The sequence below is a fragment of the Hemicordylus capensis genome, chromosome 5 (assembly GCF_027244095.1).
Source record: "Hemicordylus capensis ecotype Gifberg chromosome 5, rHemCap1.1.pri, whole genome shotgun sequence".
Classification (NCBI taxonomy): Eukaryota; Metazoa; Chordata; class Lepidosauria; order Squamata; family Cordylidae; genus Hemicordylus; species Hemicordylus capensis.
This window is the reverse complement of record NC_069661.1, coordinates 125,299,793-125,327,214: the sequence shown is the minus strand read 5'-3', so window position 1 is coordinate 125,327,214 and position 27,422 is coordinate 125,299,793. Positions and strand designations below refer to the sequence as shown.

General features: G+C 46.0%; 1 protein-coding gene and 1 long non-coding RNA gene across 2 annotated transcripts; one reads left to right on the top strand and one right to left on the bottom strand.

Moving 5' to 3' along the window:
• Positions 1–408: 408 nt before the first annotated feature.
• Positions 409–18,959, bottom strand: NECAP1 (NECAP endocytosis associated 1). The gene is made up of 8 exons (XM_053251827.1): positions 18,826–18,959; positions 12,857–12,957; positions 9,918–10,022; positions 9,499–9,580; positions 8,408–8,516; positions 8,127–8,313; positions 4,952–5,063; positions 409–3,960 (listed from the first exon to the last, which is right to left on the bottom strand). Exons 1-8 carry the CDS (start codon positions 18,927–18,929, stop codon positions 3,912–3,914), a joined length of 849 nt encoding a protein of 282 aa, XP_053107802.1. The 5' UTR covers positions 18,930–18,959; the 3' UTR covers positions 409–3,911.
• Positions 18,960–19,122: 163 nt separating this feature from the next.
• On the top strand, positions 19,123–27,256 carry LOC128325915 (uncharacterized). Its single transcript, XR_008307736.1, has 2 exons — positions 19,123–19,379; positions 27,109–27,256. It is a non-coding gene; the product is annotated as an uncharacterized LOC128325915 (long non-coding RNA).
• The last annotated feature ends 166 nt before the right edge of the window (positions 27,257–27,422 follow it).

Sequence of the window (27,422 nt, the reverse complement as noted above, 5' to 3'; positions counted from 1 at the left end):
GAAAAGGCTGCTTACTGAAGACAAATGCCTGTACCATCACATTTCTGCATCAGAGACTTTGACTGCATCTACACTTATTTCTAGTAATGACAGCTTCCCATCCACAATGAAGTCATATACCCATGCATTCTCTTCAACTTTCCTCCCCTTCCCATCACCAGCATGTTTTGTGGCTGAAAGGCAAAATGAGCTGTGTTATCTTATTGAACTGCATGCGAGTTATTTAAGTTGTTTTTCAACCTGCTTAAAGCACCCTTTTCCCTGAGGTTGAAGGGTGAGCCTGGGTATCTGGGAACAGTTAGCAGGTCCTTTGCATTTCCTTTGGTTTAACTGAACTCATATCTGTGAAACTGTGTTGGCTTCTATTTCCTTCCCAAGCCACTGGAAAATGAAGAGCAAGCCGTGAAATTCAATGTTGTCATCATCATGTTTATTTGCGGTCATATACCAAAATTTAAAGCATACATAATAATGTAAAAAGCTTCCTTGTTCTTCATATCCCTGCAAACTTAGCAAAGAGGCACCTTTTAACGTGGTGATTCTCTTTGTTTAGCAGGGGGAGAGTAACTGGCCCTATCCACCCCCAGCACAGTACCTCCAGTGACTGTTGCTGGGGTCTATCTTATGTTTCTTTTTTAGATTGTGAGCCCTTTGGGGACAGGGATCCAACTTATTTATTTATTATTTCTCTGTGTAAACTGCCCTGAGCCATTTTTGGAAGGGCGGTATAGAAATCAAATCAAATCAAATCAAATCAATCAATCAAATGGGATGGGGAAATAGCTTGCACCAAGCCTAATCTCATAACAGGGTGAATTCTACAGGATAGGTCAAATCCTTGTGCAATTTTGTTGTGGAAACCAAGCCTCATACATGCTGTTGAAGAAGTGGGATCACAAGTAGATCTGAGCCACAGATCATCTGGGAGCTGGACTGGTGTCTTACTCCTGGAGTCTTCATCACACATCTGTGGGAAACTATGCATCTTCCAAGGAATGTTACTGGCTCTTTTGCTTGCCCCACCCCTCTCCTACTGTGATTGGCCATAGCCCTTTCCTGCCCCTCAGCACAAGACCAGGACTGCTGGTCTTGTGGTAGCAAGCATGAATTATCCCCTTTGCATAAACAGGATCTGCCCTGGTAGCATTTGAATGGGAGACTACACGTGAGCACTCTTAAGAAAATCCCCTTAGGGAAGAGCACCTACATGCTTGCAAGTGGAAGGTTCCAAGTTCCCTCTCTGGCATCTCTAAGATAGGGCTTAGAGACTACAACTTTAGAGAAACTGCTGCCAGTCTGTGTAGACAATACTGAGCTAGATGGACCAATGGCCTGACTCAGTATATGGCAGCTTCCTATCCTTCCTGTTAGATTTTGTCTGTGCAGAGCATGACTCTGACGCTTGTTCTACCAGTGTCTATTCTTGCTCTTCTTCCTGCCTCCACAAGCCTTTCCCCCAGAACTTGCTCTTTTCCCCATACCTACCTTATCTGTCTTAAACTGCTTGAAGAAGGCAGACTTAATCCTACAGGGATCCAGTCTTCAATCCCAAGAAGCCTGGTGTGGGGGGTGGGGTGTTGGTGGGGGGACCAGCTCATGCATGACCTGGGATTGCTAAGTATATATTACTATTTCATTTTTTTTTAAAAAAGCTACTGCACAGATACACGTTTTCCCCGATTTTATCATCAATTTTAATTGCTATTATTGAACCAGTACATCTTATGCTTTATATACATATAGATGAAATTTTATTTCAGTTTTTGCCCATACATAATATATTATCTTCATAATACTAGCTTAAAAACAAGAACAGAACAAAATAAGGACACAGAGGGAGAGGCTCCTGATCAGTCTCTTTGGGACATTATCAAATTCCTTGAGATCTAAACATGGTTACTGAAATGAGAGGACCTGCCACCGATATGGAATATTCAGTCAGAACTGTTGGCCTGGCTTACGAGACTTCAAGGAAAAGAACTCAAAAAGAAGATGCACCACAGTTTACAATCAGTAGTGAAACAAAGATCATGGAAAGATACAGGTAGTTGGAGGGGCAGATAGTCTTAGGAGTAAGGTGGGGGTGGGGGGGAGGAGGTAAATATCTTGGTATTTAAAGCATCTACATTCTTAGAAATCAGAACCCAGTCCCCATTTTCCCAAAGTGGGATATCTAGAGATCAGAGATGTACATATGACTTAACAAAACTCTTTAAAGAGACTTCCCTTCCCAACAAATAGACCGGGTTTTCTCTCGACTGGTCTGGCATCAAATAATCTGCAGAAAGGGTGAAAGAACTGGCCATGATATAAGGAGAAACACCAGAACTGTGTTCAGAAGTGTCCCAATTCAACTATGCTTGTCTAAAAGCACCAAACCATAGGGTCACAGAGGATACAAGTTGTCTGTATGTACACTAGCTTCGAGCTTGCAGAATGGTACCTACTAGGACCACAAGAAATGACCACTATGCAACTTGCAAATCTAGTGTTCAACAACCAGGCAGATCTTACTGCTAGGGGCTCAAGCATAGCAGGTCCTGTTAGTGCCACTGCAAGTCCACAGAGTGCAAGTGCGGGGGAGGGAGCAAAAGTGAACCTGCACAGCTACCTGAGTAGCTAGTGGGGGGAAAGAACAGAAGTCACAAGGTGAGGACCACCTTTGCACAGAAGGTGGGGTGAGGAAGAGACTGTCCAAACCAGTATTAGATACACTAATATTAGCAGGGAGACATGATTAGGGCCTAAAAAAGGTAAATTGCACTGGCCGGAATTAGGAAGTTAATTCTTGCAAACGCCAACGTTCCTTTGTGGAAGTCTGCACAGTAGCGTTCTGCTGCTTTGGCCAATGAGTTGGCAGCAGCTTTCTATTGGCAACAGAACTCTCCCTCCACGATCTGTGGAGTGCCTGGGCTTCTCCCACATCATCCAATATCCCAGTTGCAGCCATCATGCCACACTGGCATTAGGAAGCGGAGCAGAGCTGCCTTGGCTAGATGACCCAGCCAGGTCAGGGGGGAGAAGGCAGCGCCACTGTCTGGTGGCCTTGCAGCGGTTGTCCACAAAGATAAGAGCAGGACCGTTTCTTGCACGGCAGTGCTCTTTTTACAAGTTTCCAGTTTAAAATGGCTCTGAAGGATCTTCAGAGACCAACAAGGTAGAGGCGAGAGTGACTGGAGAGCCAAGGGATTTGTGAATACTCAGAGTAGAGACCTAAAACAAGGGCAATCTAAGTTAGGAACTGTGCTATCAATTGGTTTAATACGCAGGCCTCCATCAGCCCTTCCCTACCATCTATCTGAAGGGAAAACGGACATTCAAGGAAGAGTCAAGTTAGTATATTTATGATGGAAGAGCAATAAAGCAACATGTCCCAGGCAGAGCTCAAGGATGGCTTCTTTAGCAATGGCTTTTGATGTCCTCCTAGTGTCAAATGCACTGCCCAAAGACATACTGTTTTCCTCAATACTGCTAGCCAACCTGTCCTAGTTAAGGGCATTACTGCTGTGGAACATCTGGAGAAGAGAAAGAGGATTAAGCCCAAGCTGGAAAACCCAATCAAAAGCCACGTCTACTCAGCCTTCTCCCACCTCACACAGCATCAGGCTTAAATTTTCCTCCAGAGTCAGCCATGAAGCAGAACCCTCTGCCCCCCGGCAGCCTTCCCAAGTTACCACAGGGCAGAATTCCACAGCATTTCCCCACAGGGTTTTTGCAGTTTTGTTGCATGATTTAAAAATAAAAAATAAAAAATGAGCGTCAATGCAAATGGACACTTAACAAAACAGGAGGATTGTCCAGAAAATAGTGTGTTTTGACTGAAGACCCAAGGACATCAGCTCACTCCCATCCCTTCTGGGTCCCTTGAGCCTTGGCCATTGGTCCATTCCCACTTCACCACTCAAATTCCTTCAGAACTGGACCCAATTGGGTGGCTGGGGGGATTGGCTGGGAATGGTGCTGGAAGAGAAGGCAGAAGAGTGTTAGTGGGGAAATAAGAGTTTTTTGTACTAATATAGGTGCTATCATGAACATTTAAAGCTATAGGACCTGCATGTTTCAAAGAACACTTCTCCCCACACATTAAGTCCTTCAAGTTGGATGTGCCAAGAACCTTAACACTAAAAAGGCAAATACATCCATCAGCAGGGAGAAGCAAGACCTTTACAGTAGCCACCTCAAGGCTATGAAGTGTTTACTGAAAGAAATTCAGATGCATTCTTGACTTTGTTTTTTAAAGGAAGAAACTGTTTTATTTAGACTGGTTATGAGGAGGGGGCTCAATTAATAAATTGCTCTGATTAGTTCTTAATCTAGGAAGTTGTTAACTGGTGCCCAAACCAGTTCAGCACCTCCTTAGGGAAGCCCTGAACTGACTTGGGCGTCCACATCTGAACCGCTTCTGCAGGACGGAAACCAGGTAAAAAAAGTAGGTAAGCCGGTCCTTACCTGCTCCTCCACCACCTCACTAGGTATGGTGCTCGCTTTCTGGGTATGGTGCTGCTCCCAGCAGCCTGCGCATGGCATCAGCACTTTTGGAAAGTGAGTGAGGCACCCAAGAGGAGCAGGTAAGGACCCACTTACCTGGTTTTTAAAGGAACTGGTTCCTGCCACTCTTCCCTCGAAGAGGGATTCCCAGAAGTTGTTGACTATAACTCCAAGAATCCCCAGCTGCAATGGCTTTTGCTTGGGGATTCTGGGAGTTGTAGTCAACATCTGTCAGAGGGAACAGTGGTCCCTGCCCTGCCCGAGCCAGTTCTGGCACATCTCTATTTAGATTTTTGTACTTGACCCTGGTTTGTTTGCTGTTTCTTAAATACACGACTGGTTAAAACAGATTTGGACAGCTAGCCCACCCCAACATCTCCACTAGTGTTGCTCAGTTCTACCTTGTAAGCTACTCACCCTCCAGCCTTTGCACCTCCCCTCCCCATTCTGCTCTGCTAGTTACCTGGATGCAGTGTTGAAGTCTCCCCAAAGGTCTGTAGTGGCGGGAACCACAGCAGGTGCAGGCACCTTTGAAACTGGAGATGGCGGGTCAAAGTCTAGCAGGATATCTGGTGCTGATCAAGAGAGGAAAACAGTTTACTATACTTTTTTCTCTCATGCTTCCTTTCAGAGCTGCTTGCACAGCTTCCTAACATGGTCTTCCATCCAGGTACTGAGCAGGCCCACTTAGGGATGGCAATCTGTCAAATGCAGTCTCCTTGAATGGGAGGCGTTCAAGTGTGGTGAACTACCATCGGTACATGTCCCTTACCTCACATTGATTGATTGTTAGATTACATCGATCCCATCATCTCACTGAAATGCCCTCAAGCTATTTCCTCCTCACTACTGCTTTTCTAGAAGCTGCCTCTGATAGTAGTGTTTGCTCCAAGACAAAGGTTTCACATGCTCAGTGGTGGGTGCAGGGAAAGGGTGGCTGAAGTGCCATTTTGGTGGTGTTACAGAGTAGGCATGTGCACTTCTTTAAGACAGACATTTCTACTCCCTTTTCCAACTCATGACAACTCTTTCCTTGGGGGCCTCATGGAAGGTAATTCATGGAAGTGAGGAAGACATAAGTTGCACCATTTGTTCAACCACGCTCAGCTGCATAGAACATGCTCATGGAAAAGCAGCTCTCACATGGTTGGGGCTATGTCTAAAGTGCACCTCAGAAAAAGATCCAAGTGTGTTGAACTGCAATAACTGTTTGTGTGAAAAGAGCATACTTCTTCTCTCTCACTTCTTGATACACTCAAGAGCCTTGCTCTTCTCAAAAGTTGTACATGGTAGTCAAATTTATTGTGCTTGACTAGACAAGTCTCAGGCAGACAGACTTGGGCCAAAGGCTAAACCAACCTACATGGTTTAGCAGGTGCTGTCACCGCCACTGAAACCGCAACTGCCTCAAGAAGTGGAAGACCCAGGGTTAACTTTGCAGTAGACATCCCAAGCAGAAATCACAGAAAGGGAGCAAAAAGGGGTTATGTGAAACTGCCAAAAGGCTGGAATGTATAGAACAAGTTCTACAAGCTGAGATTAAACATTAACACTTATTTTTAAAGAGTTTTGTAATTTACCGTATTCTCAGACGAGGGCACATACCTGGTTCCCAAGCAGTCACCCATCCCTTACAAAAGCTGCTTAGCTTCGAAAGCAGAATGACATCAAGTGCCTTCAGACCATTCACTGTGCCTCCCTCAATAATACTGAAAGCCACCTTTCAATGCTAACAGATTCAACAAAAAGGAACCAGTACAGAAATGATTGCTCCCATTCAAGAGCTTTAACCCTTGCCATATCTCAGATTTGCCAACAGCTGAGGCAATCCTGTCTCTGAAATGAAAAGTGTGTGTGGGGGGGAACACACTCCCAAAGGTGCTGGTAGATTTCAATGAATTTATTTAATATCGCTTTTTACTGATGCATTTCATATGAATACGTTCAGTATTGCCCAACATGTTTTGAGCTGAAATGCTCTTCCTAAGAGGCAATTCTTAAGTGAATACATTTATATTATTTTTTACCAAGGGCAAATATAAAAATGAAGCCATCTAATGGCACAGCAGGGAAATGCCTTGAATAGCAAGCCAGTTCAAATCCCCACTGGTATGTTTCCCAGACTATGGGAAACACCTATATTGGGGAACAGCAATATAGGAAGATGCTGAAAGGCATCATCTCATACTGCGCGGGAGGAGGCAATGGTAAACCTCTTCTGTATTCTCCCAAAGAAAAACCGCAGGGCTCTGTGGTCGCCAGGAGTCGACATCGACAGCACACTTTACTTTAAATATAAAAATACTCTTGGTGATGCAGGGTGATATCTCCAGAGAAACAAACACAACCTATTTTTATCAACTTTATTTACTTAAAAATTGCCACTGAGGAAAAGCATTTCAGTTCGAAACATGTTAGGCAATACTGAACTTATTCATATGAAATCCATCAGTAAATAGATTAAATACATCCACTGAAATCTAGCAGCACCTTGGGAGTCTCCCCCCAAACCCCGCTTTCAATTTCCGAATGCCAGTGCTGCATCATTTTTCTTTCCTCTCCCTCATTGTTCTTCAATCCCGCATCCACCACTACCTGTACACAGTAAGGAGCCATGGCCAGTTCCGGCTCCCATGTGTGTACCCTTGTATCCTATGGGCATGCAGGCAAATCATTTGCTACACATGCCATTACACGCACAAGTAATATATAGTGAGGCTATTCTCATGCACACCCTAATCCAGGCTAGGGAAGCCAAGCTGGGATTAGGCTGCATGGAAGAACTGCCAGGATCAGGCACGATCCCAGCAGGGCACTTCTGCCTAACCCTGCTTTAAAACCTGGCTCTTAGCCGGGGTTAAGGCCTTGAGCAAACCCTTAGCCCGGGCTCCAGGATTGTGTATTCACTGGGGCTATGTTCTGCCCCCAGCGGACACAGAGATAGGCTCCTAGAGTGCCTGTCTCCTGGGGGAATCCCCCAATGCATCACGCATGTTGCGCAGTGCACTGTGGGATATGCAGAGGCTGGGACGCATTGTTCCAACCTCTGGAGCTCCACACTGCGGCACACAGCACGGATCGTCTGGCCCAGCAACTGACCAGCACTCGTCGGGGTGAGTGGGGGGAGATGAGTTCCACCAGCCTTCCTGCCCCCCACCCCTGTGAACAACTTCAGTGTGTGAAACACTTTAAATCTTCAGAATAAACTGATGAGCAGTGGGCTTTCTTTTGCCATTCCTTTAAAAAGATGGCAGCTGGTCCACCCCAGAAGTGGTTTCTTGCTATGGGTATATGCACCGACTTCATACATCATGCACTTGGTCAAAGTAAACTACACTGCTCAATGACTAGCCTGGGGAATAGTGTTGATTATTTTCAGCCTGTCACGTAACAACTCTCTCAGCCAGTGGTCATGCAGCTCCTTCTAACGACTTAACAACCATGTCATTTTTGAGTGTTAAGCATTTCACATGCACTACTTTGGGCCAGTTCTCATGATTATTCTGGCTGCCAAATGTCAGGGGGAAGAGAGAAGAGGCACACATGCTCCTGATTCCCAGTTGTTTGCACAGTGAAATGACTGAGAAGCCCCTGGGGGTTGTCCCGGCTGCTCTTTTCTGCATATATGTGGCAATTACCCGTGTCGCCCAAACTGCTGGATTTCAGCACCGGTGGTGGTGTAACATGATTAGAAATGGCAGTTGACGAAGGAGGTGGAACAGCAGGAGAAGCAATTTTGCCTCCGGGTGGCGGTGGGAGCAAGCTTAGCCCCCCTGATCCAGCTGAACGTGGCTTGGTTGTTCCACTTTTCTTTGATGGCATATTCTAGAAAGAAGAGACATGGGATCAAGGGGGATCTCTCAGTAACAAAAGCTCAAAAGGGAAAGCAGTGAGAAGACCAGCACTATAGAATTCTCACCCCAATGTTCAATTTAATGGTCTGTCCTTCCTTAAACCCTAGGTCAAGCTTGGGACGGCTGTCAGTTTCCTGGGATTCTTTGGAGATTTCCGTCTCTTGTTTCACCCACCTAGATTGTGGAGAGGGGAGAAAAGGCAGCGGTGGTGGGGATCACACACATACACATGACAAAAGATCAGACGAGGAGGAGGACACAAGAAAAAAGCTCAACAGGGGTTCTCTAGTAAGTACTCTGGCACTTTGTCTTCCCTCCCCGTGAGCCTTCTCTTCCTCACACCAATACTGCACCAACAAGTACATTAATTGTTAACTATTTGTATCACAACAAGGTGTTCTGTGTGGTGACATTTTTTGTGGTGACATTTTTGAGAAGGCCCCAGACAAGGACTACAAGATTTATCTTCCTGAAGATGTCAAGGGCTGGGAAAGTTAATATATTGGAAGATACTCCATCAAATATCTACAAAGTCCTAAATGACCTGCGCCCAGTAAAACCACCAGAAGCTCGAACTGGGCCCTGGAGCACACTGAAAGCCAATGTAGAGGAGAGAAAAGATTGTGCCGTTGAGTCAGCCCATAATTTTATTCAGTATGTTCCTGGCAATCCTCCTTTGCTAGGAGGGGAGCAGCTCAGTTCTACAATCTTAAAGGGCAGTCTCAGATAGAGTATATTATAGGAGTCAATCCAAGATAAAAGAAGGTATCAGTGCACATCTTGCCTTTCCTCAGAGGCTTTCAGGAAAGGCACCATCAGTTCCTATCTCTCAATATCAGAGCTTTTCCAGATGAACATATTCCTCTCAAGGAGCAACAACTGATAAGCATGAATGCAAGCAATACTGGGGATCTGGGCCCTAACTCAGTGGTAGAGCACATGCTTGCATGTGGAAGGCCCCAGATTCAAAGTTCCTGCACCTATAGTTAAAAAGGATCTCAAGGATGGAAAGCAGCCTCTGCCCAGATCCTTTGAGAATGGCTGTAAATCATAGACGATACTGGGTAGATGGATCAATGGGCCAACTTCTCTGTCCAGTGGGAGAGAAACAACCCTAAGGGATCAAACAAGTGCCAGAGCAGAGACGTAAACTTACTTGAAGTGATCCTGCAGAGAAACGTTGAAGTCAAAAGCATCACCCCGATCTCCAAAACCAATGCCGATGAATGCACTTCGCCCTGTCAAGGGAGCAACCAATCAGCACAACAGCTAGTGGTAACAGACACCCCACCTCCAGGCTGCTCTGGTAGCAGGCCAGGCCTAAAGGTGGCACCCACATATTGCCAGCATTTGCACCTATCCAGAGGCCTTTTTGCTAACAAGTAGCCATCCAATCTTTTACCTAGCTTTCATGTACAGCCTTTTGTTCTGCTGTACCTCCAGACATTAAGACATGTGCACTACCCCTTCTTGCACAGGAGTGACTGGTAACCTCTAAACCCAGAGTAGCAGCTTCTTGCAATCATTCCAATCATTCCATTTCAGCCAAGGATCAACAGAACCCCTTCTACTCACCATTTCCATCCTGAATGCGGATGACGAAATACCGACTGGAATCAGTTACCGTCTCCACAGCAATGCCAGGATATTGATCTATTGGGGCCTGTGCAAAGAGCTCCCCTGGGGGCATATAAAGAAAGCAGAGTGTTCAAGAACGAAACACATTTGTCTATATAAGACAACAACGATGCATATTTATATACTGCTTTTCAACTAAAGCTCCCAAAGCAATTTACATAGATATAAATCAATAAATAAAATGGCTCCCTGTCTCCAAAGGGCTCACAATCTAAAAAAGAAACACAAGACAGACACCAGCAACAGGAGGGATGCTGTGCTGGGGATGGCCAGTTGCTCTCCTCCCGTTAGAGAACCACCAACAGGAGATGGTACATTCTGATGGTTCATGCAGATCAGCAGCATCAAGGGCCACAAGCTGATTTGCATGTAACATCACACCAATTTTTATAACATAGAAGGGTAAGTCACTGAAGTGCTGGGTTGTTAGTAGCAGAGTTTTTCAAGACAGCAGAACAGCCATTTGGGATATGAATCATCATCTAACAAACATTATGCTAACACTAGCTTTCGTTGCTAAGCCTTGACTCACAAGCATCATCAATGTTGCAAAGAAGCTTGAGTTCAGTCCAATTTGAGTATTTCCGTCTGTCTAGAAACCAATAAGCAGGGCTCAAGAAATTCACTAGTCTACTTGTCCTTAACAAGTGACAAATGATGCCTGACAAGTGAAAAAATCTTGAAAAATAATGCACCAACATAGCCAAAGAAACCATCTGTCTGGCTGGTGAACTGAGCCAACATTTCCTGACCCCTGCTAATAAGCTTCTAGCAGCATTGATTTACCATGTGTTCAGTCAACATACTTTGTTCCTGTAATGACGATTACTATACCTGTGGGTCACTGACCCCAAGTAACATAGCAAGACGGATCAGTAAATAATGATATCTGATTGCTCAACATACATTTCTTAAGCCTGAAAAAGGCTTACTGAAAAACTATAATAGCAGGTTTTTCTTGCAAGTCAGACCTTTAACACTGTGCAGCAATGCAGTTTCTGAAAATAATTCCCAACGTGTTTGAACTGGCACAGCAAGTTTCTTCTCATGAGCAAAATTACGAGGCAGCCAAGACACGGCTTCACCCATGTTGAATTTCTATCTCTGCAGCAGGACTCTGCCATGGTATTATTATGCAGCAAGTTACCATGTGCGACGAGAAGCTGAGAAACTTGCCATTGTGGCAAGTCACATGGCGTGTACCCGTTACACCAGAGAGGTGGAAGCTCATCAGGAGGGAGCTGCTGGCACACAGATAATAGCTCTTATTTAAGCTGCTTGGAGAGATCCAGACAGTTTTCGTATTGCGAACCTCGCATCTTCAGAACAGAGAGACAGACAAAGTTGGAAATAGCCTCTCCATGTTTTAAGATAAAGTGAGCTGCCTATTATATTTACGGTTGAGGTTTTGAAGCATGATCCAGCATTCTCTATAAAAAGATCTAACTTAGGGATGTACACCCATTGTGAATTCAAAGCGCAATTTGCAGCACATTCCTGGTACCTTTAAAACGGAGAAGAGAAGGTGCATACCTGCCCCTCCACCACTCACAGCCACTTCCGGTATTGGCAGTGTTCTCCTCAGCTATCTTCGCACACTGGCGGCACTCTCCCCCAGCTGCCCTTATGCGACGCCAGCACACACATGCCTCTGTGCATACGCAGTGGCCATTTGCATAGTCAGCATCATTGCTGGCCACACAAATGGCCGCTGCACATGCATGGAGGCCATATGCGTGCCAGCGTTGCACGAGGGCAGCTGAGGGAGAGCGCCACCAGCATTCTAATCTAAGATCTAACCTAACTCACAAAGCCCTGTACAACTGCTATGAATTAACAAGCAATTCAACTTGCCACCCACCAAATATACATGTAGTGTTAGAAGCACACCTAAAAATGGCTGTTTCAGCACAATCCCATAATCAAATCAGTTCATACATCTGCTGAGCTTGGTCTTCCTAAAGAGCTTCTCTATACAGAGTCAGATGTCTCTCTATATAGTAAGCACAGCACTAGCATTCTCTGAAACCAAGTGGGATAACCATGTTCAAGTACAAGTAAAGCACCGTAAGGTCCTGATGGCATGTGTCTCACGAGGATTTTACTGTCTATTTAACCAGTTGATTGACACATCCGTGGTGGTAATTCTCTAATAAAATATTTTACTTTACACTAAGAGATTCAGCACTCGTTGCAAACAGTTGGGTGGGGAGAGGAACTGCCTGCCTTTGGTAAATGGTCTTTTCAAGCTCTTCAGTGCTGGTGAGCAACTCTGCTTGACCCTTCCGCTGATCACAGTGCCCACACATTCATTCCTATCAGTATTGATAAATCACCTCATGAGAATGTATGATCTACAGAGCAGGGAGGAATGAAGTAGAGGAAAGGGTGTAGACTCTACTGCACTGCAAGCTCACAGTCAATGTTAAGTGGTAGAACACTCTGAATCTGCACCACCATTCATTGGGATGCCACCTAAAATATCAGGATAGGGTTACACCAGCAGAGACAAAAGATTTACACTGAACAGGATATAAGCCAGCGTGGTGTTGTGGTTAGAGTATTGGGCTAACAGGGATACCCCAGTTCAAATCCCTATTCAGCAATGAAACTCACTGAGCCAGTTATCTCTCTCAGCCCAACCAAACTTATAGGCCTGTTGCAAGGATAAACAAAACCATGTACACTGCTCTGGGCTTCTTGGGGGAAGAGTGGGATATATACATGTAAATACATGCATTGAGAGAATCTAAGCAAAGCAGAAAGTACCAATGTTATCAGTTCAAAGATATTTGAATGCAGTCTAATGAGTTAAAGTAGACAGTCATATATTCAGAACAAGCCCACCCCTGTTTTAGGATGCTTCTAATCCTTACCTGAAACTTTGTCCTCCAGTTTTATATATGCAATTTTGCCTTTGGAAGTAATGCGGAGGCGTCCTGTCCAGTCCGGCTGGTCCAGTTTCCAGTCAGAGGCCCTGTAGGGCAAACAAACATGGTGATATCCCCCCTCTCCGCTGCTTACACAGTCCTGCTGTGGTTTTCTAAAATAGCCTTGCTAATTTCATCACAATTGGGTCACAGCAGATATAGTTCACCTGCCTGAGGCTAAGGGAGCCAGATGCTTGCCTGCAGATGGGTGCCTTTAGCTTTAGATGCTCCAAGGAGCCAGGACAGAATGCAGTTGCTGAGCACCCAATCCTGCTCCTTCACCAATGCCCTCATCCACCCGCCTTTCCAGTCTGCTGCAGAAAAAAATTCAAAGACAAGCAGGAAAGGGATTTTTTAATCAGACATACTTCCAGGTTATTCCCATTTCAATGCAAATTGCATTATTATTATTATTATTATTATTATATTATATTATATTTACATTTCTATCCCTCTCTTCCTCCAAGGAGCCCAGAGCCATGTACTACATACTTAAGTTTCTCCTCACAACAACCCTGTGATGTAGGTTAGGCTGAGAGAGAAGTGACTGGCCCAGAGTCACCCAGCAAGTCTCATGGCTGAATGGGGATTTGAACTCGGGTCTCCCCGGTCCTAGTCCAGCACTCTAGCCACTACACCACGCTGGCTCTCTATAATTGTCCACACATTATTTAGTACTAGCTGATCCAGCGCAGAGCATCTGCGCCTCTAGTTCTCCCTGTCTCTCCTCCCCATCTTCGTTCCGTCCCCTCTTCAGCCCCAGTCAGTTCTCTCCCTCCCAGTCTGCTTTCCCTCACCAATCGGGCTGGCTGGCGCTTTCTCTCCCCGCCGGCCGGCCTGGCGCTTTCTAGTTCTCCCCGGCACTGTTTCTTCCCCCACCCACCCTCCCTGTCGCCACCGCCATTTTCTCCCACCTGCCCCTTCTCTTTGTGCCCCCTGGCACTGTCGTTTGCCTGCCACCGCCATTATTTCCCCAGCTGGATGGCTGCCGCCGCCGCCACCACCACCATTTTCCCCCGCCCGTCGCTATCTGGCAGCTCTCCAAACTCTTGCGAGAGCTGCCACAAATGGAATTAGCCACGGGTATGCCTTAGTGAATTATATATAAATATATTACTAGAGTGCCTAAAAGTTAAACATTGGAGCAAAAGCCAACGCAAGATCAACCCTGCTCTTAGGCTCATAATATAATAGACAAGAGAAAGAGCAAAGAAACAAGAAGAGGAAGGACATGATGGGAAGCTTTCCTTACTTTTCATGAGATGTTCTTCAATGGCCATAGTTTCCAGTCTCTGTGCATGAGAGAGGGAGCACACAAACCCAAGGTGACATCTGCACACTCTCATGCCCTCTCTCTCCGGCAGTTGCTTCTCTGCAACTGGTATTTAGAGGCATCTTGCCTCTGAGGCTGGAGGTGGCCTTTAGCCACCAGACTAGTAGCCATTGATAGACCTGTCCTCCATGAATTTGTCTAAGCCTCTTTTAAAGCCATCCAAGCCAGTGTCCATCACCACATCCCATGGCAGAGAAGGCCATAGATTAATTATGTGCTGTGTGGAAAAAATACTTCCTTCTGTTGGTCCTAAATTTCCCAGACTTCAGTTTCATGGGATGACCCCTGGTTCTAGTGTTGTGAGAGAGGGAGAAAAATTCCTCACTGTCCACTTTCTCTACTTCAAGCATAATTGTATACATACACCTCGATCATGTCCCCCTGCCCCAGCCACCTCTTTCCCAAACTAAGAAGCCCTAGATGCTGTAGCCTAGCCTTATAAGGAAGGCTCTCCAGGCCCCTGGTCATCTTGGTTGCCCTCTTCTGCACCTTTTCTAGTTCTACAATGTCCTTCTTAAGATACAGTGAACAGAACTGCACGCAGTACTCCAAGTGTGGCCACATGATATATTTGTATAAGGCTGAACCCACAGTATAAGACTGAACCCGCTCCATTTCAGCAAATATTATCCATGAAAAAAACAACCTTAACTGGTTTTCTTTCTCCAATCAATCCCTGAAAGACCCACAGCTTCCAATTCTAAACTTATACTTTGAGCTTCATAGACTTTTTTAAAAATGGATGATTTCCACAAGTTAGAAGGAGCTGCCCAACTCTTTCACCATGTTCGTTTGTTCTTTTGTTCTGTGTGTATCATGCACCAATTTATTTCACTTGATACAGAAGATGGAGGATTCTGAGGCAAGCAAGAGAAATGAGAGGCTATAGTTCCTTGGAATATGGACTAAAGTGATATGCTTTCTACTCGAAGCATCTCTTTTTCTCAAACACAGCTGTGTGTGGGTGTTATCCATTCAGGGCTGCGGCATGCTGGGAGAAAGAGCTTAACCCTTTCCCCTCTGTTTCGCGACCAAAAAAAACCCTACTCCTGTCAAGCAGCAGTTTGTTTCCAAAGCAGCTATTTTGTCAAATAGCAGCTTTCAAAGAAAATTGCTGGGGCGGTGGGGAGTTGGAAAGAAAAGGCCCCAAGGCAAAAAGAGTTGCATGTCGTGGTCCGAACCAAAATAATGTCATCTCCCCATTGGTGGCTGTCATCTCCCCATTGGTGGCTCCCCCCTCCCCACTTCTAAGTGGAATCAGGCCTCTTTAGCCCATTTACCAAGCAATGTGCACTTTGACCCAATGCTATACATACACATTGCCAGTCTGAACATGCTCTCTTTGCCACAACTTTTGAAAGTACTTTTCAGGTACCACTTTTTGTACCAATAGGAGGGTATGGGAGAGTGAAACTTGCCCCCACCCCACTCACAACATCCCACTGCTTTAAAGCAGTGGAGAGCCAGCGTGGTATAGTGGTTAGAGTGCTGGACTAGGACCGGGGACACCCAAGTTCAAATCTCCATTCAGCCATGATACTAGCTGGGTGACTCTGGGCCAGTCACTTCTCTCTCAGCCTAGGCTACTTCACAGGGTTGTCATGAAAGAGAAACTTATGTAGTACACCGCTCTGGGCTCCTTGGGGGAAGAGCGAGATATAAATGTAATAATAATAGTAGTAATAATAATAATAAGCAGCAGCTTCCCACAGCCTGGCTCTATAACCATAAATGAGGTAAAGGTAAAGTGTGCCATCGAGCTGGTGTCGACTCCTGGCGCACTGTGGTTTTCTTTGGTAGAATACAGGAGGGGTTTACCATTGCCTCCTCCCGGACAGTATAAGATGATGCCTTTCAGCATCTTCCTATATCGCTGCTGCCCGATATAGGTGCTTCCCATAGTCTGGGAAACACACCAGCGGGGGGTTCAAACTGGCAACCTCTGGCTTGTAGGCAGAGACAAACTACTTAATAGGGATGGGTCCGGACCGGTCCAGAGGCCATTGTAAAGGCCTCCGGACCGGTTTGGACCTGGCCAGTTCGGTCCAGGTGGAGGGGGTTCCTTTAAGGGCGGGGAGGGTTTACTTACCCCTCCCGCCGCTTTGCCCCCTACAGCGCTCGTATTTACTGTAGAAATTGGGGCGGCAGGATACCTCCCTGCCGCCCCTTGCCCCTCCGCAATGCAAAAGGCTCCGGCAAGCCTTTTGCGCATGCGCACGTCGCACGCAAGCTTCACGTATCCCCAACGCCGGAGGCCCGGTCTACCCGCTGGCAGGGACCGAGGCCGGGTAGACCGGGCCTCTGGCGCTGGGGAGACGTGAAGCTTGTGCGCGATGTGCGCATGCGCAAAAGGCTTGCCGGAGCCTTTTGCATTGCGGAGGGGCAAGGGGCGGCAGGGAGGTATCCTGCCGCCCCAATTTCTACAGTAAATACGAGCGCTGGAAGGGGCAAAGCGGCGGGAGGGGTAAGTAAACCCTCCCCGCCCTTAAAGGAACCCCCTCCACAGTGCCGGACCGCAGCTGTGCAGTTCCGTGCACACCCCTACTACTTAAAGCAGACATGCACAGTGAGACAAGGCAGAGAGGTGGACAGGTTTTCCTCCCCTCATGCTCTCCTTTTTAGTTTAAAGAGTAGCACCCCCAACCACAACCTCAACCCTTTTTTACAGGCAAAGACAACCACATATTTAACACACACAGGACTGCTTCTAGTGTCTAGTTTGGTCCACACATTACTATCTTTAAAACTCAGATCTGCAGCAGCGTAATTGGTCATAACCAATTATTACTTTAAAATATCATTTTAAGGAGCATTTCAGTCATCATTCTGAACAAGAAAATATGTAAGCAGTTTCCTTCCCAATTTTATTTTCTTTTTAACAGAGGAGACAGGGGGAGAGCTGGGAGCTCCCCCTCCCCTTGTTTGTCCAGGTCTTCACATCTCTAGCAGTGACAGGCAGCAACAGCCCCTTTTTGAGCCAAGGGGATACCAGAGGCATTTCAGCCTTGAACTCTGGAAGATGCTGAGCCTAATGGAAATCACACTAATGGAAATCAATGACACCTGTGATTGCTGCTCAGTTCCTTGCACAAGCAGCAGGGTTGAAAGCCACTCCAAATCCCCAGCATGTGTGTCAGAAGGGTCAGCACAAAACCAAGCATGCCACTTGGGAGGAGGATCCACTTTCCAGCCCTCTCTGCTCATCTAACCAGGACAGCCAGTGGCAATGCACAAGCTTGAAGATAGTCTAGCTCCCTTGGTGAATGTAAGGGACCAGCTAAAAGGAGGAAGAGTGGATTTGTCACTAATGAGAGCTGCGAAAGGATGACTCAGAGCACACATACAGAGGAGGGGAAAGTGTTTTGTAAAACAAAAGGATGTTTTCTCTCTCTCCCTGCTGTTCAAGAAGCCAACATCAGCAGGAGGAAGTGAACCCACCCGAGCAGTTACACTTGAACCAAGGAGAAGAGTTAAATTATTAAGTGGCAGCCTCCATTCGCACATCCCCGATACTACAAGGGAGAAAGCACTCAGACCCAGTCATGGCAAGCCACCACCTTTTGCTTTCCTACAGGAGTGTCATGCTGGTGTATGAAGGACCAAGATGGAGGGCTACAGACCAACATGCAAGACGGTCCAGCAGCAAGACCCTGAACATTTCCCCTTAATGGGGAAGACAGCAGTCACACTCAGTACTACAACACTGTTGGATTGGGACTAGGCAGACTCAAGTTCAGACCACTGTTTAGGCAGGAAGCTCTCTGGCAGGCCTTCAGCAAGTCCCCGGGGTCTCATCCCGAGAACTCTACTGGCCATCGGAGAAGAAAACAGAACGACTGCCATGGCATGCTACAATCATAACAGTACAGCAAAGAAGCTGTGCTGTACAAAGAAGGGTGAGGAAGGAAGATAATTCAACAAACGGGAGCAAAACTTCTAATGCAGGATTCTTCACAGATAGTCCCTTAGCTACTGAAAAGGGAGCCTAAAAGGTGCTGTTGATGACCGTTTATAACTGCCTGGATGAGGCAACAGCAGCATAATCAAAACACCCCCCACTCAGGCACACAAAGTAGTAGCATCTTTTGCAAGAAGGGAAAGAACCCTTTCCGCAGCAGCAGCAGCAGCAGCAGGTTTTAGGCACTTTAGAAAACGAGTACATCATTAGCATACATTTAACACTTTGCGAATACACAAAGTGCTTCACTGCATTTGGCCACTTTTCATTCATTGCTACTCTTGTCTATTCCTCTCCACTCTCAGAACAGATGTTGTAAACCCGTTGGAGGCACGGAGTGGATTTTGTTTCTGCTCATAAAACGCTGTAAGCTACCAGGTTCCGTAACGCACGATTAATAGGGTTGTAGGGTAATTATCGAATGCACATATATAAGTGTCACGTAGTGCGGACAACAACCTTACAAGGTAGGCGCTACGAGCATGAGCTCCGTATTTGCCTGCGAGGAGGCGAGAACCAAGGACGGCGGCGTGTGCGAGCGAGCGGATTCCTTAGCCTCGGGGCGCGTACTCTGTGACCCAGCAACAATCCACTTCCACCACCCGGGATGCCCGCTTCTCTTACCTGTATCCCCGGTTCGAGGCCCGCGGGGGAATCCGATAAACGCTGATATCAGGTTTCACACACAGCACTGACTCGTACTCCACCTCAGCGGATGCCGCTGCCATGATCTCAATTCTCAGCTCAGGAGACGGGAGAGGTGGAAAAAAAGGAAAGCTGGGAAGGGAAGCGAATAAGCGGGCGCGCTTCCGACCGCCACCTTTGTTCGGGGCAAAAAAGCAGACAAGCAAGCGAAAGTGATCATGTGCGTTGAAGCACTCGCGAGCGCCATTTTGGATTCTGGCAGGCTCTTATACAAGGAGATCGGCCATATTGCGCAGTCACGGGCTGTGGCAGACGCCATCTTGGTTTTGTGGAAGTTTGTCCATCTCTCTACCCAGAGGGAATGACGAAATTGGGCTGGTGAACTCATACAGGGAACCATCTTTGGCCCTGGCAAAGGCTACTGGGGTTGTCAAGGGTGGCTTCACCATGATGGAGACGGGGAAGCTGAAGCTAAAGTGGACATGTTGCTTTTGGGGAGCGTTGCTAAGAGCGTCAGAAGCATGCTCTATCAGGTGAAGCTTCATCTTTCTAGTCCGGCATCTAAAAACTGAAATTGTTTCCAAGAGCCACATGCAGAATATGAAGAAGGCAACAACAGCCCTCTCTCATTCACTGTTCCTCAGCAACTGGTACTCAGAGAGCATGGAGTTTAGCTGGCTAATCCCTTTTTAAAGCCACTTATTCTTTATAATGGGCCCCGAGTCTGTGGTCCATATTTTGGTAATGCCAGAATATATATTTCAGATCAAATTGCAAACAATTCTTCTTTCAGTTTCTGAATAGTTAAGATCATAAGAACAGCCCTGCTGAATCAGGCCCAAGGCCCATCTAGTCCAGCATCCTGTTTCACATGGGGGCCCACTAGATGCCTCTGGGGAGCCCACAGGCAAGAGGTATGTGCATATCCCCTTGCCTGCTTTTGCTCACCTGCAGCTAGTATTGAGAGGCAACGTGCCTCTGAGGCTGGAGGTGGCCCTCAGCCACCAGACACTAGTAGCCTTTGATAGATCTGCCCTCCATGAATTTGTCTAAGCCCCTTTTAAAGCCACATCCTCCCATTTGGTAGGGGTCTTTGAGACCCTAAAGAGTAATAGCAAGTATGCTTTCAAAGTGTGCCCCCCCCATTACAATGCATAACATTTAATCATTCTCTAAAAAAACAAACTGCTGCTTAGGATGATAAGAGGCTATGATTACCATCAGTTATTAATAACCTGTTTTCCAAATTGGTTTTAATTATGTTAATTATTAAATGCAACGTGTCTATTGTGTCTGCAATAAGCCCCTCAGTGACCTACTCATTTTGTCCATTAGTCTGTCCATAATTTGCCAAGGTAAAGTGGCAATCAGGTAGCAAATAAAATTTGATGCTAAATAGTGATGCTCTTGCCCATTACCTGGATAGGAAGCCATGTGGTATTTGATGGAAACCACGTGACATTCAGAGGCGTATCTAGGGAAAACAGCGCCTAGGGCAAGCACTGAAATTGCGCCCCCCACCCCCCCAAATATCTGACACCCATCTTTCAGATAACTTCACCATAATATCAGCTCAAAAATAAAAGTCAAGCTTGTTAATCTTTTAATTAACAAATTATGGCACTAACTGAAAATTATAAGTGCACCTTACTTGCTTTCACTGATGCAAATTGCTGAGGCAGCACAGATATAGTCTTCTTCAGAAAGCAGGAATCACACCTATCAGCTATTCAGAGAGGTACTGGAGACTGGATGTAGTCCTTACATTCCCCAATCAGCATTATTGCATTCCGAATCCAGCAGTGTGTATTAGCAACCCCCTGCCTGCCCGCCCGCCCCAGCTGTTATCTGCCAGCAAGCAGCAACATTCACATTTTTTATATTCCACTCTTCCTCCAAGGAGCCCAGAGCAGTGTACATAAGTTTCTCCTCACAGCAACCCTGTGGAGTAGGTTAGGCTGAGAGAGAAGTGACTGGCCCAGAGGCACCCAGCAAGTCTCATGGCTGAATGGGGATGTGAACTAGGGTCTCTCTGGTCCTAGTCCAGCACTCTAACCACTATCAAGGCAGTGTGTGCACACCTGCATTCAGAGTGGGGCCTTACAGCCTCAGTGCCTCCTCCAAAACACAAGTCAGCCTACATGCACATACAGCTACATCATGCAATAAAAACAAACGAAAAACCCACTCCATCTTAAGAGTAAGATACACAAAATGAGCAGGCAGGGCTATTGCTGAGGAATCTCAAGGTTTGGGCAAGGAAGAGAGAGAAACTAATAAATTAATTCTTAAGGGGTATACTTATGAACTATTCTGGAATGTTGATCAAACTGTTCCCTCCTTTCCCCTTCCAATACATCAGAGCAAACAGCATAGGAAGAGAGATTTTGTTTATCCATGTGCCCATTTTAAAAATTTATATTTACACTTATAACCCTCTCTTCTTCCAAGGAGCTCAGAGTGGTGTACATGGGGTTTTTTTTATCCTCAGAACAGCCCTGTGAGGTAGGTTAGGCTGAGAGATACATGACTGGCCCAAAGTCACCCAGTGAGACTCATGGTTGAATGAGGATTCAGACTCAGGTCTTCTCAGTCCTAGTCCAACACTCTAGCCACTACACTATGCTGGCTCTCAGGAAAAGTCATAAAGAAATCCATCAATTACACTTGTATTCATCCACCTCATAGAAGCGGTCTCTGCATATTAAGCTTTTTAAAGTTTATTTTGGTGACTACATTGTTTATGCACATTAATACAAGTCTTTTTCTACATTTGTGTGCATGCCTGGCAGTAAATGAAATACACTGTAAGTTCTAGAAAGTGTCTTCAACTTTTAGGTGTAAAACAATCTTTTTCACTTACATTTACAATTACAAGCCTTTTTCAATTACACATGATTTACTGCACATTTTAATAGTCAACTCTTTTAAAAGACAAGACTTAAATCACAAAATCAATTTTTAACAAACTGGTGCTGCTGGAAGGGCAAGCCAGCACAGTTAAGTACCTGTTCTCCTCTCCTCTCCTCCCCTCTAACCCCCTCTAACAACAGAGCACAGAGAAAAGCCCACCCAAAGAAAGGAAGATGGGATTTGAACAGGATGGGGAGAGGGGTTGCCTACAGAATGTTTCTTACTGAATAAGGACCACACCTTTGAGTGAAGAGCTGCTTTCACGCAGCAAGCCTGCTCTGAAAAAAGACTGAAGAGCTACCTCCGGCTCTTTAGAGTTTGAGGCCATGCCCCCTTTGCATGTGATGTATCATGTGATGATATCACATGCAAAGGGGGCATGGCCTCAAGCTCTAAAGAGCTGGAGCGAGCTCTTCAGTCTCATTTCAGGGCAGATTTGCTGCCTGAAAGCTTCTGTTTTCCCTTTCTCTCCCTCTCTGGAGGGAGAGGAAGGGGAATAGAGACTTACAGGCAGCAAAGGCTCCCTGAAAATAACCGGAAAGTCAGTGCCCGGGGAGGGTGGGGCGCAGGCTCTCCCCAGGACTCAGATCTCTGTCCTCCCAGCTGCGTGAGTGGGGGCGGCAGCGGGTGCCCTGCCGGCGGGGATTTTCAACAAAAAACCCTTAAAAAAACACACACAATTGTGGCGATTGGGGGTGGGGCATGGCAGGCACTTGGCGCCCTCCTGCAACTGGTGCCTGGGGCACGTGCCCTGCCTGCCCCACCCTGGTTACGCATCTGATGACATTTGATAGCATTTGCTTTAAATTCCTAGGATGAAGAAGGGTAATCTAGCATTTAAAAAAATGTGCCACAAACTGCTGTGTAATTCAAATTACAGCATGTCACTTTTGTAACAGGAGTGACCAAGGAGATCTGAAACCTCTTCATGAAAACAGATGAACCAGAAAGCAGGAAAATTATTTCTTACTTTAAAGATTGCCATCAATTCCAACATATGAAGCAAAAAGCATCCATTCAGTTCTCCAACACTGATTGAAAGACTGATTAATTATTGCACCAGAACAATACAAATACAAAAAGCAATCCAACATACAAAGAACTGTCACTGGGTATACCACCACAACATTCTATCTCTAATTGTTAACAGCAGCACTTCTTTTATATCAAATGTATTTGATAATGTAGTCAGATCAATTTTCAGATATAAATAATACTGTATGGCATTTAATTCAGTCCATTTAACAGGTGCTCTAGTCTAGTTTATCGTGGAGAACAGAGCACTGGTGTGAGCTATGATACTTGAAAGACTATCAGTCACAATGAAGAGGGCAAAAACCTGTCCTCTGCTGCTCAGAGGGCAGGACTAAATCTGGAAAGCTTAAATGCAAGAGGGTGGATTTCAGTTGAGCAGAAGGAGAAACTTCATAACAGAGCAGATGAACAATTGAACCAATTCTCTAGTGGGGTAGTAGGTTCTTGCTTGCTGGAGTTTACAAGCAAAGGCAGGACAGCCATCTGTTGGGGATGTCCTAGCTCTAGATTTCCTACATCAACCAGGTGGTTGGGCTTGGCCTACAAGGCCTCTTCCAACTTTATGATTCTGTGGTTATAGATTAACAGATTACTGCTGTGCATTTGTGGGATTCTTTTCCACTGGTGAGGGAATGGGGAAAGATAAGCTAAACTAATCTCCAGAAGTCATCTGAGATGCGACAGACTCAGAGAAGAAGGTAACAGAATGTCACTGGTTGTCACCTACCGCTCCCAGCCCAGGCTTCACCAGCACATCATCAAAGAACTACAGCTAGGGGTGTGCACGAATCACAGTTTGAGCACCAGTTCGACACTGCAGGGAGGGTGGGAGATTTACCTGCTCTCCACTGCCCCATGCAGCTTTCTGCTGGGGCGGCACTCAGCCCAAAAATCCCCACCTGGTGCCAGCACGCATATGGCATCTGTACCCTTGCTAACTGGGCAAAGAGGAAGCTTTTTAATGTGGTGATTCTCTTTATTTAGCAGGGGGAGAGTGAATGGCCCTATCCACCCCCAGCACAGTACTGTTGCTGGTGTCTATCTTATGTTTCTTTTTAGACTGTGAGCCCTTTAGAGACAGGGATCCATTTTATTCTTCGTTATTATTTCTCTATGTAAACTGCTTAGGAAACCTTGGTTGAATATAAATGTTGTACATGCACGGGTGCCATTTGCTTGGTCAGCAATCTCAGACGCCCGTGCATCTGCGGACACCATGCGCATGCTGGGCGTCGCACATGGGTACTTGGGCCAAGCGTCGCACCAGCAGGAAGCTGCATGGGGGTGGCAGAGAGCCAATAAGGACATGCCTTCCTCTTTCTTGAAGCTCCTTCTTCCGTCCCTGCAGCTCCGAACTGGTGCTTAATAGGGAAGTGCACAGAACTGATTCGGAGGCCTTTTATGGACCTCCGAACTGCTCCAAAGAACCGGTGGTTCCGCTAGATCGAAGGCAGCGGGGGTGCTGCTTTAAGAGTGGGGGAGGGTGCACTTACCCCTTCCGCCACTTTACCCCCGCCAGTGTCCTTTGTTAGTAAAGCTGATCAGGGTGGCAGCGTACCTCTCTGCCGCCCTGTTGTCCCCATTGGCCAGATATGGCTGGAATTCCCCGATGCGCCTGTGCACACTGGCACGTGCAGGCACGTCGGGGACTTCCGGCCATATCTGGCCAACAGGGTGGCGGGGTTGCCACCCCGATCAGCTTTCTTTAGAAAGAACGCCGGTGGGAGGAAAGTGGCAGGAGGGGTAAGTGCACCCTCCCCCATTCTTAAAGGGGCACCCCTGCCGCCTTTGAACCACCCCGTTGCGGTTCCGTGCACATCCCTAGTGCTTGAACCACAATTCAGGTACACTCTTAACTACAGCCTATCCTGGAAAATGAGTCCTGGAGGGAAGGCTTGTCCTCACTTATAGGAGACAACCCTACCACTTGAAGCTACATGGCGTAGAGTGGGGACTGGTGCATGACATACAGAGGGTGCTGTCCCACCATACTGCCTCAGACACTGGGAGCTTGGGCTAGACCTGAAGACAGTGGGGCTTGCTTTTGAGTAGACATGCATAGGATTGCTCTGTAAGTTTCTCTCTTTAGGGATTCATGTAGACTACTCATTTTGTTTTGCCAATCCATTATCAGTAGTCAGAGGGCAGTTGTCCGGTACTCTAAACCAGGGGTTCTCAATCTTGGGTCCCCAGATGTTGATGGACTTCAACTCCCATAATCCCCAGCCCCAGTGGCCTTTGGTTGGGGATTATAGGAGTTGACGTCCAATAACATCTGGGGACCCAAGATTGAGAATCCCTGCTCTGAACCTTTGGACATCTTTATTTGTTTCCTTTCACTGTCTTCAGAACACCCCATGAAGTTAAACTTGCGTTACTATTCAAATAAAAAATAGATTTTTCATGTAACTCCCATTGGTTCACACATATTTGTGCAAATGGACAAGGATGACATAACAAAATGTTAACTTTCACTTTGAAGGGTCATGTGCTTTTTCAGAATGCTGATTTCAGTTCAAAGGCACAAAGGGAGACCTCATAAACCCAAAATATGGATTTTCCCTATATTTATTTTGGATGTTGCACAAGAGTTCTAATTAGAATTCTAGAATTCTATTACAAATACGAATATGACGAATATGACAAATAGTTCTTTACTGCTTTTCAATAAAAGTTCCCAAAGCGGATTATTTAATTTAATTTATTTATATTAAATTTATATACTGCCTTTCATTAAAACATAAAACAAAAGCATAAAAGCAATACAGATTACAAAAAGCAGCAGCAGAGACAATCAAATAAAAGCCTGGGTAAAATGCCACGATTTAACATGTTTTCTAAAAGCTGTGATGGAGACCAAGGAACAAATAGCCACCAGGAGAGCATTCCAGAGTCTGGAGGCAGCAACAGAGAAGGCCCTGTCCTGCGTGCATGACAACCGAGCCTCCCTCATTGTCGGCACCAGGAGCAGAGCCCCTCAGATGACCTTGTCAAGCGGGCAGCAACCCTTGGGAGCAGGCGGTCCCTCAGGTATCCCAGGCCCAAACTGTTAAGGGCTTAAAAAGTCAAAACCAGCACCTTGAATTGGACCCAGAAACAAACTGGTAACCAGTGCAGCTCTTTCAAAATGGGTGTGATGTGCTCCCACCAGGCAGCTTCAGATAAAATCCTAGCTGCTACATTTTGCACTAGCTACAGTTTCTGGATATTCTTCAAGGGCAGCCCTACGTAGAGCATGTTACAGTAATCCAGCTGTGACGTGACTAAGGCATGGGTAACTGTGGCCAGATCTGCCTTCTCGAGAAAGGGACGCAGCTGGCGCACTAGCCGAAGCCGTGCAAAGGCACCCCTGGCCACCGCCTCCACCTGAGCTTCCAAAAGCAGAGTCGGGTCCAGTAATACCCCCAAGCTGTGTACTTGCTCTTTCAAGGGGAGTGCAACCCCATGCAGAACCAGTAAAATCTCCTCATCCCGATTGGCTCTCCTACTGACCAACATTACCTCCGTCTTGTTTGGATTCAATTTCAGTTTACATAGATATAAATAAATAGATAGTCTCCCTGTCCCCAAAGGGCTCACAATCTAAAAAAGAAACATGGGACACCAGCAACAGCCATTGGAGGGATGCTGTGCTGGGGATCGATAGGGCCAGTTGCTCTCCCCACTGTGAAAAAGAGAATCACCACTTTTAAAAGGTGCTTCTTTGCTCAGTTAACAGGGGTATTAGTATTAGAATCTAGAATTACTAAATATTGCTCTGAATTTGAAGCTGTATCACGTGAGGTATTGATGCGAGGTATGTTATGCATAAATTATGTTATCCATACATTATGCATAATTTGATGCATAACATCAATCAGCAGAACATGTTGCTATTGTACACACGGACTGGTAAGCTGGATAATAAAATCTGCTTGTTATTTGTGCATCTGGCTGATCTTGGAAATGTTCATAACCAGGAAAACAGTGGTAGAGTTCCCATAAAGCATAATGGATGGTTCTTGGCAACCACAGCAACCTAGAGAGCAGTTAGCACTCTTTGTATCCTGATGTGGGTGTTCCTTTGATTTTTTTTATTTTTAACCAACATCTTTGTTCCTGTGTCCTTGAAATATGAAAGCTTTTGTGTACTGTATTCCAGTGCATGTCTTCTTTCATTCATTGATCATCTTTTCAAAAGCAGCAGTTCTGAGATCACCTCAGTTTTCAGCACTAATGTGCTGCAGGGAACCGCACATCTGATTATATAAAAGTTGTCAGTATGGATTTCTGTGCCGAGCAATAGTTCTGACTCTGCCTTTACTTTGTTCTCAGATTACAGTTCATGGTGAAGAAACTAGATTCTTTGTGAATTACTCCTCTGTCCATACTAAAATCTTCAACAATATTGGAACAATGATGAAGTATTTTTCCAGCAAGTGCTCCTGGCTTGTGATTCTGATAAAGTTGCCTTTTCCATTCATGTTCATGTTCATGCTTTATAGCCTTTTCTGGAACACCTGTATGAAAGGCACATCACATTTTGCAAGGGCGAAATTTCCATCCTTCAAGAAGTTCCGTGTCACTGTGACAGGATCTGCAGCATACAGTTCCAGCACATTTGCCACATAAAACATTGCCCATCTTCC